The sequence below is a fragment of the Nesoenas mayeri genome, assembly GCF_963082525.1.
Source record: "Nesoenas mayeri genome assembly, chromosome: 3".
Classification (NCBI taxonomy): domain Eukaryota; kingdom Metazoa; phylum Chordata; class Aves; order Columbiformes; family Columbidae; genus Nesoenas; species Nesoenas mayeri.
In genome coordinates this window covers 89,229,381-89,247,420 of record NC_137544.1, presented here as the reverse complement: position 1 = coordinate 89,247,420, position 18,040 = coordinate 89,229,381, and the positions used below count along the sequence as shown (strand labels likewise).

The following is an 18,040-nucleotide window of genomic DNA, read 5'->3' as shown; positions in this document are numbered from 1 at the left end:
GGGCAAGCGTGGGGGCGGGGCAATGGCTTGTCATACATGCTTTTCTAGATCACTTGGGTGAGAGGTCCTAGTGGTGGACAGCTGGAAGGACAAAGCCCTTCAAGAGTTCTGTGGAACATCTTGTAAACAGCCACAACTGCCTAAAGGGGAGTTCTGATCTAGATGCTGCTTTGAATTACACTGGTGTAAACCCAGAGCAACTTGTACTGGTCACAGTGGATCTATTCTACATTACCACCAGTCACAGAAGACTCTGGTTTGGAAGATGTATCAAGCATCCAGACTCTCTCACAAAACAAAGTGCCAAAACACCATGCTAGACTAATAGCACGCTTCTCAGGAGGAAGAGTGAGGAAAATCTGGCCAACTTCAGGGGATTCTGGTCATCAAGACTGCTATTTAGAGTAGTAGATAGCGCATATATATATATATATATATATACATACATATATGTATATATACACACATGTGTATAAATTCTATGTTTTCAGTTGGCCAAATTGTGTTACCCAGGCTGGCTTCCTCAATCTTTGATAACAGAAGCTAAGGTGGCCAATGGAGGTGTCCCATTTGGATGGCAGGCAAACAGAAACCTCCTATGTTGAGTACAGAAGCCAAGGAGCCATGGTCAAACACCTGGTGATAGCTAGAGACTCCACGGGTGGAAAATACCAGTAAAAAGACTTTGTTTATCCTGAATAATCTGTGGAGGTGGAGTGGAGGAGGAGAAAACAGAAGTAGAGGAAATCCTTCTTCCTTGGCCTTGAAGATGGAAAGGAATATTAGGTCTGGGGAATGAGAACTGTCCCTGTTTGTCTTACCAGCACATTAACTCTGGTGAGAAGTTCCAGGGCATGAACCACTTTTGCCCATCTATCCAAGTTTCTCTGGCATTATGGACATAATTTGTATGGAAGGGTGAAGTTTGAGCAAGCGACTGTGCAGCTTATCTTTTCTCAATCTTCTCACCATGATTCATGATGAGAAATAAACAGGTTTTCTAGAAAGTATTCTAAAATAACCAACCTGCATCAGCTGACCACTTGCTTTAAAACGCATGCTTTCCCAGAACCAGGGTCGCCAAGGGCAGAGTGATTACAATAAAAGCAAAAAGAAAGCTTTTTCTTCCCTCCCTTCCCATACCAAGCCAGCTCACATGCAGCCCCTTGCTGAGCTCAGGTTGCTGCCCCATAGCCAAGCCAGCTGTCTTGCCGGTGTAATGCCCTGGCATGGTCTCAATAGTCTTTGCTGTAATGCAGTGTATACATACAAACATAGCAAACTACAATAAGGCAAAATAAATAGAGGTGTCAGATTTACAGGTTCCCCTTAGAGATTCCTAAAACCTTTTTTAAAAATCATTTAGCCCCCAAACAAACAAACAAAAAAACCCCAAAACAACCAACCCAGAAACAAAACTGCATATATCATGTACATCATCAACTGTACAACTGATCTCCTTTCCCCTCACAGAAACTCCTGACACAAGCTTCTCCCATGCAGCCCAGCTCGGAGCATGAGCTTTCCTAAAGAAGAGGAAAGATTCAGACAATGGGTCTGACTGTGACAGAAACACCTGCCCCAGAGTCTCCCATCAGGGCCCCTCGCAATTCCTTTCCCTTCCTCAGACATTGTGAACACGTTACAGAAATGCTTCTGAAGGACACTCAGCTCATCTCCTTAGTAGAGAGTCTCTCACCCCTAAACACTTGCCCTGCTTCTGCTCTTGTAGGCAACCGGTGCCCAGAAAATAGCTGTGCTGCAGGGCATGGAAGGGCCTTGCTGCCCTGAAGTCACTTTACCTGGTAGCATTTCCAGAGAGTTATGACCAACTGAGAAGAGTGACCCAGACCAAAGGGAGTGGGAGAAGGAGTTCTTCAGTCTTTTCTGTGGTCATCATAACATAACCTGCTTAAGAACAATGCAGAGACACAGAGGTGAGTGAGTGAGCACTAAACCTCCAGGGTCAAGGTCTGGAGAGTTAGAAAGTACCTCCTCTTCTAGGTGTGAGAACTTCATAATAAAGTTAGCAATGACTACCTTTCTGCAGGAAGCAGAACAAGCCCTCAATTATGCCCTTCATTCTCACATTTCCTCCTCCTCCATTTATTTCCAGAGTGACTTCACTTAAAATGCTGGTGCTAGGCACAGCTGCAAGGACAACAGCAGACCCTACCTCTTCTCCAGCTTTCAGCATGACAAAGAGGTTACACCTCAATGCTATTTATCACAACTGCTTGCTATACCTGCTCAGGTTCTGTTAGCACTAGAGGACAGGGGATAAGATTTTTCTTTCTCCTTCAGCGCTCAGCAACTCTGCCATAACTGCTGATGAAGAACAGAGCATAGATGCACTCACAGTACCTAAGAGATCTGAAACAAGGACAAACCTTTGCTTCAGCAAGAATCTGACACCCGGCTAACTTTTTCCTTTATCTTCTGTGTGACCAGTCTCATCTCACACAGCAGACCTATTATTGGGCCTCTCTGCTTGTCACCACTTATATGAAACCACTGCGTGCCTCAGTATGCCACTGAGCTATTCCAAAACCCTCTATGAACCTTCACCATGGAGTCAAGAGCCAGGGGGGACTGCCCAACGTGCTGAATGAAGCCTTCAGACACCATCACATGTTCAAAACAAGAGTCTGGGGCACTGGAGTGCTGAGAAAGTTGAGCTGCAATGAATCAGAGGCATGACTCCGAGCTTTCTGTCAGTCCCAGGAAGCATCCCACAGCTGATTTATAGCAGTTGCACAATCTCTCATTATTTGTGTATGAGTCAAGGAGGTGGCAGAACTACAGCAGCTTTCTTTGACTCTGTCAGTGTGGCCAGAGTGTGGCATACCATCATAAAGGATTTCTTTAAATCATAGTTGAATTGTGTAGACAAATGGACAGAGGGCTTATCTCTTTCTCTGCTTTTGCTACATTTGTGGCCTGGCAAAGTGACCTCAGTTTCAAAAAGCACAGCAAAAACCTGGTTTGACAAATACTGGGTGGGGGGGGGGGGGGGGGCGGGTAGGAGGGGAATTCTGTATTTATATTCAAGGGTTTTGCCCTGAGGTGTTTCTTCTCTAACAGCACTGCCACGCTGACAGTCTGTCTTCTCAAACAAGTACCTGGGGAGCAAGCAAGCAGCCATAAATTGGACAGCGCCATGAGTCACATCATCTTACACCAGGGCTGACCTCGGCACTACACCTGATTTTTCTGGGTGAGTCCTAAACACAGTGAGAACAAAGAGGGGAGGGAAAAATGACAATGTTCTAATCCCTAAAAGCATAATCTTTGGAATTCAGAGATTATACAAATCGAAACTCAACTGTATACCAATTTGGCACATATTATCACCTCTCATATGGCTTACATGGCATAATTTATATGGCATGCTCTAAGACAAGACAAACAAAAAGGGTTGGGATATGGCATGTCTACTTCAGGGAGCAGCAAAGAGCTTGTTAATATAATTTACAAGAGACATTTCTAAAAATCCATTTTGTAATTTAAAATAAAAATGCTTTAAAAAGTGAGAGTTTTTCATAAACTTTCAAAAACCTTTATGAAATACAGTCTTTCTTCTACAAGGTGCTTGTGTCCGCTGCAATGGGCATTGCTGTTAATAGCTAATCCCAGAAGGCGAGTGGGGTATTAAGGGAGGAGAATGCACCCAGCTCTTGTAAGATACCAGCTCTTTATGATGAGTGTTATACAGAGGCGCAGCAGTCTGGAATGTTGTAAATAGGGAAATTTCGGGGTGGGAGATGCATAATTCAGTAAACAATGAAACATTAGAGTTTAACAATTCTAACTTCTTTTGTTTCTTTCCATCGTTTACATAATTATTTTACTATCAAAGTATTCAGAAAACCACCATAGTTTACTTCTCCAATATTGGTAGTGTGTAATACTGATCAGGCAGTGTGCATGGCAGAGGAAGTTCTGTTCTGCAGACTCAGTGCAGGGCCTAAGGTTAAGTGACATTCAGAGAAAAATAAAACCAAATGATTAAAGTGACATATAGAGCTTTTTTCACTTCTCTGGGATTCCTCGACATTTTGTGCTGTTGACTATTGATGCATAGTTTGTAGATGGTGTGTCCCACTTCTCAAATGTTCTGTCTTCCTGTCTAGGAGGAAGAATCCATCACCATTTCTTTCTTTTCCTCTTTTCCTTCTCCAGGGAAGGTAATAAAAAAGGAAGACAAGATTTAAAAAAAAAACAGCTCATGAGAGCCCACACAATTCAATTCCTTTCCCAGAGCCATGAAGACACAGAATTCAGGCCTCTTCTTAGGATTCTTTGCTTTTTCACTGTGTGCTTTATATTATACATGGAGTTTAAATACACATTTCTTTTTTTCCTATGAATGAAGCCATCTCCAAAGCCTGCTCGTCTTACACTGTTCTGTGTCTTCCTGGAAATATACTCAGATTTCATTATGGGACCCTCCGTTGGTTCATCCCAAGTGATCCCTTCAAATTGAAAAAGGCTGTGTGCTCCAAGGCTCTCCTTTGACACCATTTATATCTTACTGAGTTACATGATTCCCTCAGGTAGGAGTGGAGTGTGTGCAGTGAAGGTCAGCCTGTTAGACAGAAAGACCAGTTCATGCCAACAGCAATCACAGCTGGCATCGAGTGGAAAAGAAATCTCATTTCTTGCAGCCAGTGACCCTGCTTGCTTTTTGCTATTTGTCACTTGTGGATGATACTAGGGAGCTCCCAGTTTCCACTGGGCTGCACTAAGAAATCTTGCACAAACAGGTAAGAAATGTGCTGTTTCCCTCCCACACTTCAGCAATGACAACAGACTCCACAGTTACCAACTTGTAATCCCAACCTGGTGGTGGCTTAGTTTTCTAAAGAAAGGCCAGAGCTGTTTTCCTAGAAGATGCATTTCATAGCTCAACCATCGACAAATTCCATAAAACCGCTCCTAGAAAAGCAGAATGCGAAAGACTTTCATGAAGTATTTTATACCCATCCTGATTCTTGAATTTCAATTTGTTCCAGGAAAAGATTACTTCTGTCTGAGCATCACTCGCTTTGGACAGTGTTGGCCACACAAAACTACTGAGAACATGAGATCAAAAGCATTTTTCAGGTGATACTCAATGGCTTATAAAATGCAATTCTGGAAGAGAATTTGAAAGCTCGAGAACCACAACTTGACAAGCCGCTGAAGGCCAGTCAAGATCTTGAAGAAGCCACAGGTGTTTACAGAGCTGCTCTGAAATTTGTCTTGCTTATTAGCAGCAAGATGGAGATCATGACTAGTTTTTACTCTGGCATACAGAAAATTATCTTTCTCCAGCTGTGAGGCAGTCTGCAAGGCCCAAGTACTTCCTGTCATCACCATGAGGCCTTTGATGACACAATAAACTCCCAGAAGCAAATCTGTCAGCTTTGCATGGCCTGGTCACAGGCCCTGCTGACTCCACAGAGGCACTTTTATAATGGTTCAAATTAGGAGCACAGAAGAGGGTTGAGAGGAAAGCTGATCATGGAAAGGTAACGTCTCTAGCCACAGATCGAAAAAATCCTCTGGGGCAGCTGTCAGCCAGGTGCCATCGCACACATTCATCTTCCTTGTTTTGCACTTTTTCATCACCTTCTTTTGGTTATTTTTTTTCCTCTTGTAATCAATAATTTAGCTTTGTTACCACTCGCTCTCGGCTTGTCTCTAAGCCTTGGTTCCCCGAACGCTTGCGGTTACGCTTGAGCTTGGATAAGTCTTTGTCAAAGACTTCACCCGACCTTAGTGCTGACACCAGGTCATCAAACTCCCCACCCTCTTCAGAGATGCTTCCAGCTTTTGCTTTCTTTTGTCGCCGCTCTTTTTCTCTCTGCTCTTTTAGCTGTGGAGAAAGATACAGGGCTTTAGGATTAGCTAACTGAGATGCCAGATCACTAGGGAAACTGCCAAGAGGCAGCTAAGAAGCATCAGTAGTTTAGGGAAAAAAGAGATCAGAAGCTCATCCACAAGGCTGTCACCTGTGCCAAGAGCAACAGGCAACCATGCTGGGCTTCCCTCCTTCTGCACAGGCAAGCAGAGAAAAGGAGAGATGAGGAATGAGTAGTATCATGTGTTTGCCTCACAAAGCCCTGCCACTCTGGAGCAGAGAGTACATATGGGATCTCTCTATGCTGCTGTTGTTTTGCACTAATTTTACAGTGGAATAGTGCCAGTAAAGTAGCTGTGCCAAATGACAGTCTACACGTGATGCTGGCATAGATAATTACCCACCTTCTGGGACCAGGCTTGCAGTGAACTTGAATGTGGTAGCACCTACTGTGCTAACAGTACCTAACCTAGTGAGTTTAAAGTTAGTTTGGATATGTTACTACTATAGTCACAAACAATTTTGCGCTGGGGGCATAGCTACTTAAGTTGACGTGCAGAAAGGCTGCAGTCATGCAGAAATGCTGCAGTCCTGCAGAAGGAGGAAAAGAAGGGGAAAACTCCAGAAAGCCACAAGCGAAACATACTAGAGATTGAAAATTGTGTGAGGTATCAAAACATCAACAGATATCCTATCCACCAAAAAGCTCATGTTTGGATGGATGCAGTGCTTTGCAGTGGTGTGAAGAGGAAGGCACATTGCCTCGACTCTGGAAAGAGAAACCAGTTATAAACACAAAGAACAGTGAAATAGAACTGCTGATTTTACAAATCATTGGGTGGGTCCACCTTTCAACATGATGCCCTCAGTCTCACTAGGGTAGCTCTGGAGAGCTTGCTTATCCCCCTCCACTGCTCAACTTCAAGATCAGTGGAAATGCCAAGGCATGGATGCGGCTGTCAGGAAACAGGTCGCTCATCCTGTGCATTAGCCCAATGTTGCAGGAAGACTTTCCATAAGCAAACTGCAACATCCCTCATGGTGTATTAGGCCTGCAAAACCATCCTAGTTCTTTAACAGTGGGTTCCTGCAATTTCTAGGCTAGCTGAGAGGAAACTCAAGCCTGAGTCCTGGCATTTTATCCCTATGTCCAAAAGTAAGGCTGCTGGCATCCTGGCATTTTACCTCTCTCCTCTTCTGAAAGGCAAAAACTGATGTTTTTGGCACAGTAAACAATTAAATTAAGCAGCACCTCCCTGGAGCAAGGCCTGGGGCCATGGCGGCAGGAGGCAGGGTACTGCTGAGCCATTCTCAGGCCTCAGGAAAGGCTGAGGTTAGAGGGGGAGGGTGGTTCACAGAGACCACTGGGGATACACGTCTGTCTCCCAGCAACAGAATCGATGACGGACAAAAGCTCTCTTGCCACGTCGAGGCCAGACGTGGCCCCAGCGATCAAAGCATTAAGGTTGGCCAGAGAGAAACTGCCAGTGTGGGCTGTAGCAGGTGCCAGGGCATTCTCTGTGCCACTGTACACTGTCAGGTGACAGGCACACAACTGATGATGATGGAGTCTGAGTGGAAGCTGACCAGCTGGCAGGACTGAGGGAGATCTGGCTCCCAGAGCTTTTCCACAGAGCCTGCAGCCTGGGGGCAGGATAGTCGGACACTGGGCAATGACAGCACCATCCTGCTAAGTGCTGAGGCAGAACAGGCAGGGTTAGATTTGGTATCTGATTCTGAAAGAGGGTAATTTAGGAGCCAAACAGTATGCCCTTTAGAGTTAACAGAACAACCAGCAGGAAAAATATCATCATTTATGAAGAGAATGATACCAAAGAGAGGTGGCCAGGGAGAAGGACATAAAACAGTGACAGGACACAAGCACTGGAACTGACTCTCTCAACCTTTCCCTCTTGAGATATGAAAAGGTGATGGAAGGAAACACCTTCCTGTGCCCACGTCCTTACCATGGCCTCCATGCGTGCCCTGCGCTCCTCTTCTTCCTTTTTCTTCCTCATATTCTCCAGATCTTGCTTGGCCTCTGCAAATGACTGTAAGAAAGTGTCGAAGATGCCAAAAAATTCATCTGGCTGCATCTTGCCCTCACTCTCTCCAAAATGCTTCAGTGCCTTGGCATACTGTCAAGGGGGCAGAAAACATAAAAACAACAATTAGGCAGGCAGTTTGGTGAAGACAGTGAGGAAAGCTTATGAGTAACGGCACATGTAATTCAATACCCTCTGAGCATTCATGCAGTGAGAGCAGAAACTACCCCCCAGGAACAGAAGTGCCTCTCCTTAAGGCAGGTGCTTCTGGCCTTGAAGAATCTGATTTCCTGGGTATCCTTTGGGCAATGTGGGGCAATGATGCTGGAGAGCACTAGCTGTTCACCTATACAAAAAAAACCCAAACATGTTCAGTGCCTGAGGATGGTGGAGTCATTTCAGAGGACAACTCTCTGGCCACATCTCAGTCGCAGCTGTGGGACAACAGGGTCACGGAAGACAGCCAGCTAGCTGAGAGAATGAGTAGTTATAGCCCATCCTGACAATTATACAACAAGTAGTTTTAGCCCATCCTTTCACCTTCCACCTTCCCCTCAAATCCACTTTTGAAATTGCTGGTGTTTTTGCAATAATATTACAGTCTGTCCTCTCAGGAGACTTTTACCATGTTATCCATCACTCTGGAGTCCTCTGAGTCAGGGCGTTGCCCGGGAGAGAGGAGACTATGGAGAGACATGGCATGAGAGAGGGACAAGGAAAGTAGCCAGGGCTCCCGGGAGACTTAAAAGAGAGTGAATACATCACAAGTGGCTTTTATTTTAAAAGGCAAATATTGAGGCTGCAGGATGCATATGGAGGCAGCCAACTGGCAAGACTTCAGTCACAGGGCAGTCCTGATTGGGATATGGTAAATTCACAGCAACCCGTGGCTCTTGGACATCAGTCCTGCAGTAGTTGTACTCTCTTCTTCGCTCTCTCACACTCACAAGCACACCTCTGTACTCACCAAAATGCACTCAAATGCATGCACATGTAGTCTGTCAACAGCATGTACACACCTGCCCACTAAGTCTTATGTAAGTATACACATTCAAAAGCTGTAACATTATCCAGCCACCTCCATTCACACACCCCTCTATCGCAACAGGCAGAACCAGCAACACTTTTCTGCTGGCACTGGTGCCCTGATGCAGAGCTCCCCTCGCACTCCCTGCTCATGCTTCAGTGCACCACCACTGAGCAGCAAAGCATCCTTACAGACCTCAGCGCTTACCAAACCAAACCCAGACTCTCCCAGGCTATGGACTGCCTCCAGACTCTCTTGTGTTTGTATTCAGCTCATATTAACACAGCCCAGCTTCTCTTTCCTTAGGTGGCTGCTCTTGCAGAATAGAAAAGACAGTAAGAACAGTTCAGGCTCCAATCCCAAGCACAAACCGAATTTGGAAGCAGGCCTTATAAACCCCTCTGGCCCTGTACCAGGCAAAGCATAAACAATATCTCCCAGTCAACTGCAGGGAGAAGAAATCTCCAAGGAAAGCAGCTTCCTTCTGGCACAGCCTGAGAGATTCGGCATCTCCGCTCCTCTGCTTTTCCTGCCAGGCCCACAAAGCAGTTTGAAGCAATAGCTTCTTTTTTCTTTAAAAAGGCTGCGTTCTCAGCCAGAAACAAACAAAGAAACCCAAAGTATCTGGGGAAGAAAAAAAAAAAGAGCCTTGGGAGAAATGCAAGTTGCTTTTAGCTACCAAACATGGCAGGATTTGAGGGAAGCAAATACTGCAACAAGTCATGGAGAGGCTTCAGAGCATGGAAACAGCAACAGATTACTTCTCTGTTTTAACTCCTTTTCTCTGAAACCTCTGAAGACACATACACATAAGTATGCACCCCTACTCCCTCTCCTCACCCCTCTCTGTATGTATGTATTTTCTCTGTATGTATTGTACAGACAGTCTGCTTGAATATTAGGAAAGTGCAGCAGTGTTGCAGTAATCCAGATTGACCAGTGTGAGCTCTTCAGCAGACAAAATACAGGCTGCCAATATTGAAGAGGGAGATAAAGCATCTCCATGTGCTCTATTTTCTTGACTTGCCTACTCCAGTGTGCACATCAGCCAGGGTAACTGGAGAGCCAGAAAAAGTCTTCAGCATAGGCATTGCCACTGTTGCTTGAACACATCGAGCGCCTGAAGCTCATTGTTCATGGGATGAAATACAAAATATCTTTCCACTTAACTTGTGGTTAACTTCTGTGAAAACTGAAAATAAGGCACAACTGAAGAGCAGTGACTAGAGCTGCCAGCTAGAAGGAAGACTTGCCCACCTCCTGTGAAGCCTGAAATCCAGAGGCAGCCCACCAGAGACAGCTGTTGTACCTACTGGTGCATCGCCTCCATCCCCTGTATTTCCCCTGTGCACAACAAAGTTGTGTGAGGGTGCATAGGGAGACTGAGCTGGTTGGAGCCCATGAATGCCCACAGGGGTTCCCAGTCTCTTAGGGAGGCTGGGGGTTGAAAAGGAGAGGTCCTTGCCTGAGGCTGTTGGATTCTATATACATGGAAGTCTCCATTAGAGGGTGGTGTTGTCTGCAAATGTTCTGCACATGGCCTGTCACCCAGATACAAGCACCAGCTAGTTCTTGTCACACTGGCAGAGGGGCTTTTGCCATTGCTTTCCCACTGCCACTCAGAAGAGGAACAGTGTTGTGGTGCTGGAAAGACTCAGCAGCCTGGGAACCTTCCAGAGACACTCATGAGTATAAGGTGTGGTGGTCTCTAAGCAGCAGCGAGGAGAAGGCTGAGAACAGCTCAACTTTAGTGTCCTGTAACACGACTTATTAGGTCACAATCTCTTACTGTGAAACAGTGAAAAATGAAAAGCAAAAATCTGTGAGCTAGATGTACTAAAATAACTACGAAAGAGAAATCTGCTGTTCACTGAAGTGAACATTTGCCTTCTTTCCCTAGCCCCTCCAGAAAAATCTGACTGAGCAGAGAAAGGCAAGTCAGGAGATCCAGCCCCTGTTGCCAGCTCTGCCCATGATGTGGCTTGGGAGCTTATGCTCCCTCTCTGAGCCTTGCTTTCTCCATTTGTTACAGAACAGAAAGTGTTGCCCCACTAATCTGACATAGGAAACAGCAAAAAAAATCAGTTGTTCACATCTGTGGAGCACTACATCAGTTCAATGCACTATGGTAAAGAGAGCCATGCTGTCTTTTCACTGTTTAAACTGCAACAGACCCCTCTGTTTTTATTACTACTTCTATTTCCCTGTAGCTCTGGTTCTGCAATCACATGCGCTTTTTCAAAGCATCAGCACTGGGATGAGGGGCAGCGAGCTGCTGGAGGCAGCCACCCCAACACTGGAATGAAGCCCAGGCTCCTGCCTGTGCACAGGGGCTACAACCTCACTGCCTGCATCGCTCAGGGCGTGAGAGGCAATGCAGCTCAGGCTGAGAGGCTCGAGACCCCGGGCCTTGCTTCTGCTCCCTGCTGCAGTTTTTGTGTCACCCTGTACTAATCACTTGACTACTCCATGGGCAGATTCCCTGTCGAATAGTACCTGCTCTCACGCACAATTGTGAAATCTGTAGCTAAGTCTTCATGCACAAGAAACACTTCCCAGAATTTTGTGACGTGCTGTAGTACTGTGGAACAAGGGCTACAACTTGCTTATTCCTCAAGTCATTCAGGGACAGATGACATGGGCAAAAGCAAGATGGAAAACTGTGTTTCAGCAGGTTTTCCACTGTAATACAGGACAGTATCTCTTTTTTTCATTAAGAAATTCATTTCCACACCATAAGGGCCCCCAAGCTCCATGCATGATATAACAGGTCCACGAGCTCAGTGCCAGCTCTGCTTTCTCTGCCAAACTTTCCACTGAATTCATCCTCTTGCCAAAGCAAATCGTTTAGACAGTTGTTTATTTTAAAAAGCCATTTTAGCAAGGAGAGGGAAAGCGGGACAGCAGTGCACACACTCTCTGCTGTGTTTGCCAATGAAATGTTAAACAGTGGCAGAAGAGCTCTTGAAATGGCAGGAATGGGGCTCTGCAAGGAGAAGGAAAACTGCCATGATAAAAATTTCCTGCTGTCTGTCCTGTTTGCTATTGTGGGATGAGCCAATGCAGAAACGAATTATACCATGTAGCCATGCAACATGAACTGCATGACAAGTAAACTTGAGTTTGCTGTGAAGACTCCAGTCCTGTACTGAGGCAGTTCAAATAAATGCCTGTTCTCTTTATGCAATAGATTCAGATCAGTTAATGGAAACAGCCCAGCTGATTTCAGGCAGGGCTGGGCTCAGCTCTCCTTGAGCCTCGATGGTCTTATAGAATTATCCCAGGCATTCAAAAATGACTATGGCAGCCCTAAAACTGAAATATGGGTACTATAAACATTTCTGATATGTTAGATGCCAACCTGCCCAAGCATCTGCAATTTTAAGTTAGTGCACAACGACTCTGCAATTTATTTACCAAATGGCTGTTTCCAACAGCAGGCTGTGGTGCCTGCTCGTGCCCTATGTAACACACTCCATCTTCACTTCCTCAGTCTCTGTTCTGATCCTTTCCTTATTATTGCCCACTCCAGTGGCTGCTAAAAAATACCAGTTCCCCAAAACTAATCACTGGAGTGCGCAGCCGGTAACCGGCACTTGGACTACAGTATTTCTGTGTGCTTCATAGCGTTCTGCCATTAATGACTATTTTCTTAAATGGATTTTGACTTTCACTGCCTCGATGTTCTTCAAAACAGCTGCTATATGTGCTAAGCTTATTAAATGCATGTGCAGAGTCTGAACTCCAGCCTCCATGATGATAAACACCCTGCTTGAGAGGAGCTGTCATGAGAAAGGCTGGGTATGGACAATTTTCCTACCCTCCTCATCAACCTTCCCCAGGCAGTGTCCTCCTTCTTGCCTCCATAGAGAGGTGTAAGTTTGATATTCATCATAGAAATTGCAATAACTGACTAAGCAGATTTTGTTCTAGGAAGATCCAAAATGTTTTAAAAGCAGGTTTGTTATGAACCAAGCACAATTTAGAACAGTAATGAAGCAGTTCAGTGATTTAAATTCATACCTGTCAACATTTCAATGTGTTGTAAATTTTAATATAGGGCAAATGTCACCTTTTTCAAGTAAGAAAATAAAATTCATACCATGGGATGTCACTGTTCCTCTGCCCAGGCATTTTCATTCTTTCATTACAGAAAACATGGGGAAAAAAATCCACAAACAAAATTCAACCCCGTTCTGTTCTTTTTAATGTGAAAAAGTAAATTTTTCATCTGTTCGAACACGTGAAAACTGGTGAAGGATTCCAGGGCAGAACTTCACTTTCTTCTGCCCCCACCTTCCAGTTTATGGAAAATGGCAGAAAACACTATCCCTTGATCTAATCTATATATTCCCCTATAAAGTGCTATTGAAAGTGAGAAAAACACAAAAAGAACAAGAACCAGCTGTGCTAGAGAGCCTGTTTAAAGATTTGATCTAAGTTTTCAGTCAGTTCTTAACCAAGCCATGTGTTTACTGCATGAAGATAAGTGCAGTTACAAGGCTTTCACTGCAAACATGGATGCCTGCATCTGACAACCTGGCCCTTTAAATTTAAAATATCACTTCCTCCCCATGGCCACTAACTGTAAATGGTCCTGTTTAAGTAAAAGGGCCAAAAAATGTACTGCATGGAACTGTGAAAAATATCCTCTACAAAGGAGGTCAGCACCACACATTGGTAATGGATTGTTTCCATAACTTAAAGGAATACAGAAATGACTTTTGCTAACTAAAGGCACTTTAAAAAATAAAAAACTTCCCAGGTTTGAAAAGATAATTTGTATTGTTTTAAATCTCAGCTGAAGAAACATGGTTCTGATTAACTCATGGCAATCTATTAGCCACATCTATATTTAGAAGGATATCCAACTCCAGCTGTTAAAACTAGGGCATCATTATTATTAATAAATCTGTGAACCAGACCAATTCTTCCTGGGCTCATTAGGATATTTTTGAAAGTTCTCCCTCTCCCACTACTATTTTTTTCAATTTGTTTGACTTTGAGAAATCAAAAAAAGAACAGGATAATCAGATGTCTTGGTGCCTTTCTTTCTTTAATTGGCTAGTTATAGTGGGTTTCCATGGTAAGAAAAAAGCTTGTGATTCAACAAACACAGAGAGCCCGTTGAGGTTGGAAGATGTTACAGGGTTTGCAAAGCACATCTGGTTTCTTGAAAATTTCCAGCTTGCCTTTTTTTTTTTTTTTTTTCAAGAGAAAAAGAGGAAGAAGAGAGGGGAAAAATAATATGAGGCAAACATGAGAAATAGCTCAGCATTGGTAAGGACAGACAGTTCCCTTTTAGGAGTCCAAAAGGAGCTTTTTGCCAGTGGAAGAACCAAAGCCATAGGTTGAGCAGAAGTTGGAACAGCGTGTGTTCAAACATAGTAAGGGTGTGCTAGGAGAAGGTAGAGAAACATTTCCTAAGCATGTTATAGTCATTAAAATAAAACATCTCTTTATGTCAAGTGCTTTGTGTTGGCCATTTCTAAAAAAGCATGCAACAACTTCCAGATATATTGGTCTGTCTGTAGAGGCATTCTCTGGTTATACTTAAAGCAAAAGAACAGCATTTTTCCTGCAAGTGCCTGATCAAGAAAAGTTGCATTGCTGTGTTGGACATGTACCACTTACTTTCTTTTAACCCCTGACTGATCTTGTAAAGAAATTGCATTGGACTTTTGTCCTAACGTGCCAAAAGAAAGGATTACCATGATCTATAGCGCCAAATCAAAAACGGGCAAGTCTAAGCCAAGGACAGAATGAATTTGCTTCCAGAAATGTGCACCTGACTATAACGAAGCTGAAAAATCTACCCAGTCATAAAACAGAAGCCCCCAAACTATAGAAAATAGTTTTTCCCAGTAAATTTAGTAGAAGCATGGAATGATTTTGTTATCATAAAGCCAGTATGATATGAACATTATTACATTAGAAGTAGTTTGAATCTTCTCTAGCAACATGACAACAATGAAAAAAATTGAGGCTTGTTATTCTCCGCAAAATTTTCTAACAACATTACCACGTGTTAGACTGTCCTGCTTTGCTTTCTGAGTGCCATAACAACCACTGCCCCACCAGCATTTCCCAGGGCAGCTCCCTCCAGCTGACAGCCTCTAGCCCCTGGTGTTCCCAGCTGCAAGTCAGTATTAACATCACCTCCACAGCAAGGAAAAGCTTTTGAATTACAGAATGACATTACCACAGAGCGACTGGATGAGTGAGATGTCTTACCATTCAGATCCTCAGCCTGTATTTTCCCTATCCTCTGAAATATAAGGCCTACAAACCTAACAGCACAGGTTTCAATAATAATGCAATAGGTCCCTTGACGCTGCAAGGATTGACACCAGCAATGGAAACAATTCTATCCAAAAGAAATAATGCTTTTGCTTCATAAAGCCAAGCACTTCTAACAGGCTAGCCAACATGGGCAGATTTGCCGTTACATATCGTTTACTTTAGAACTTGCTCTTCTCTAAACATTTTCTTATGCTTATGATCTTTTCATATAAATTCTTCCACATTCAGCTGAGGGACAGAGGGAGTAGTGCCAGACTCCAATCATCAGCAACGAACAAGCACCTTCTTAGTTGTACAAATCTGGTAATGGAGGTGCAGACAGTGAAAGGATGAAATGACCACAGCAGCACCTAAAGAGTAACAATGCACATGGTGCTGGCTGCGTGAGAAGGATCCAACACTGTCAGACAAACCATGCATGTTTGGGATTTCTATCCTTGCAATGAAATACAAACAATAACAGAGAAGCATAAATGGAAAAGACCAGGTATTCAGGGTTACCAAACTACCCAGAGGTGCATTTTTAAAGGAAAGAAATGAAGCACAAATGTCCTCAGCTGAATGAGCAGAGTGGGATCAAGTCAGAAATAGAAGGTAAAAGACATGAGGCCACTGTTGTTAATCACCAAAGGATCTCTTTTTGAGAGATGATTTCAAATGCAGCCCCTTCACCACCTAGCACAGTGTGGTACCCTGGTACAGACATTGCCATCATAATTCTATGCCACACATGGATAGAGTTAATGGAGACTAGTAAGAAGTGGGCAAGAGCATTGAACCTTCTTTTAATCCTAAAATATATTCTAAATTGCTATAGACCAGATTAGGAAAAGAAACTTCAGCCTAAACCACTGTCAGCATCTACTGTAGGTTTCACTACAGTCCCGGAAGTTAAAATTGCTGCTTCCATTTTGATTCATGCTTTTGACTGAACCAGTGAAACCCCAAACACTTAAAAAGGTATTCTTACCTTATCTCTAGCCTCGTTGAGAAGGTCTTCTAACTCTGAGAAGCTAAAACTGGCAACAGTGATGAAATCACTCATGACAGGAACGAACCTGTCCCCTGATTCCCGCACGCGTCTTTTCTGGTAATCCAGTTCCTGAAAGAGAAGAAGTAAGAGTTATAGACAGGCAAGCATCAAAGGTTCCTTCCTGACAAGGAAGGGGGCAGGGAAGTACTTCTATTTCCCCCAGTGCAGAGAGTGCTCTACTCCCACCTTGCATGAATTCACCCAGAGCTGTAACTCAGAAACCACTTGCTCACTAAGTCAAAGTTTTTGCGTTTTCAGAATAAAAGGGAAGGTTAAGGTGGGATCAAGGAAGGTCTTAGTTACAATTCCCTTCATCTTCAAAAAAACACCACTCCCAATAAAGCCATCAACATGCTGAATTTCTAAAGTGACTTTATAATTTAAGCATCAAGGACATGAAAAGTTGCACTTTTTTTTTCCCTATGCAGAATGACAAATAATAGACAACTCAGATTGTAGATTGTGTAGCAAGTGAATGTGGAATTTTCAATAGTGACTTTCCCTCCACCTTCTCTTCCTGTAGTGGCCTGAAAGGCTGTATACTTGGGGAAGCACGTTATGTGTGAACAATCTCTCTAGCTCCTAGCTCTAGATCTCCCTTTAGTTTAGCGAAAAGCACTAGATAGGCAGTAAAAATACATGAAAATTTCTTCTCCCACTGAAGAACAAGGAGAAAGATGTTAGGTACAACATTTACCAGCACCCTGCTAACCAGTAAGTATTAACTTGAATGTCATAAAAGTAACAGAGTTATGAACTAGGGCTATTGCAATAAAAAGTTTTATAGGAAAAAAAAAAAAGGGTCATAAAATTATAGGAAACTAAGGTCAATTTGTTTACTATGTACAGAAAGAAAAAAAAAAGATTCTTTCTGGCTAAAGATTTTTATTTTTAAACCAAGATTACCCATGCTATCTCTTCCCTTACTCTATTCACCATGCTTGTAGCACTGAAAGAGCAGTGGAGTTCCTCAAAATGACTATGTTATAGCAAGACTGGCAGTTTCCTATGCCTATGCTTGGACAATGAAATCATGATCTGGACCTCATCTTTATTTCTCAGCTGGATAATCAGTGGGAATGATAAAGCCTTACTTTCTCTGTAGGGAAAGCAGCATGAAACAGCAGGTCAAGTTACAATCTGACCCTCTGTTCCCTTTGGAAAAATATATTTTTGTGCTGGCTGCAACTCCAGCTACATGCATGCTTGGTGCTCTCTGTTACTGGTCACTGAAACACTGGTGCACAGAGCCAAATGGGTAGGTTTATAAGAACTTATGCTGAGAAACTCTTTGAGATTTGCTCCACAGAGCTGCTGAATGCAAAAACTGACTTTGGCCATCAACAATTTAAAATCAGGTGTAATGTATCTTCTGGTCTGATGTGAGTTGGAAAGAGAATGTAACCACTACGAGGAAAGACCACATGGCAGAAAAGGGTCAGGAAAAGCAATGAGTGGGTGGCTGCAGAAAAGTCCACATTAAAGATGTGCTACTTCCCCCGCTTTATGTTACATCCTCTTCTACACTGTTTTTCCTAATACATCTCAAGGGACAGTCCCGGGGGCACTACTCACAATGAATTGTATCTAAGTTACAATCACTTTGAAGTGGAATTTACAAGTATAGGAGATGTCACTCACATGCTTCTAAAAATTATGGATATTTTTTTTTCAGCCACTCTTTCCCATTCTAATTTTTAAACCTCCCAAAGCAGGTGAGTATAACAGTTCTGTCATCTTACTCACTGATGAAAGCTATGTCATTTGGGACTGTTATTGGAGAGCAA

The 18,040-nt window shown here is 43.5% G+C and overlaps 1 protein-coding gene across 2 annotated transcripts in view; it reads right to left on the bottom strand.

Moving 5' to 3' along the window:
- Window positions 1-5,644: 5,644 nt before the first annotated feature.
- DAAM2 (dishevelled associated activator of morphogenesis 2) overlaps window positions 5,645-18,040 on the bottom strand; it is a gene marked incomplete at both ends in the record, with an annotated part of 118,760 nt that continues 106,364 nt past the window's right edge. For both annotated transcript variants that reach the window (XM_080341335.1, XM_080341334.1), the window contains 3 exons: window positions 5,645-5,860; window positions 7,813-7,983; window positions 16,191-16,322. In XM_080341335.1, coding sequence (XP_080197461.1) covers window positions 5,645-5,860; window positions 7,813-7,983; window positions 16,191-16,322 — 519 coding nt within the window. The remainder of the gene's footprint in view (window positions 5,861-7,812; window positions 7,984-16,190; window positions 16,323-18,040) is intronic.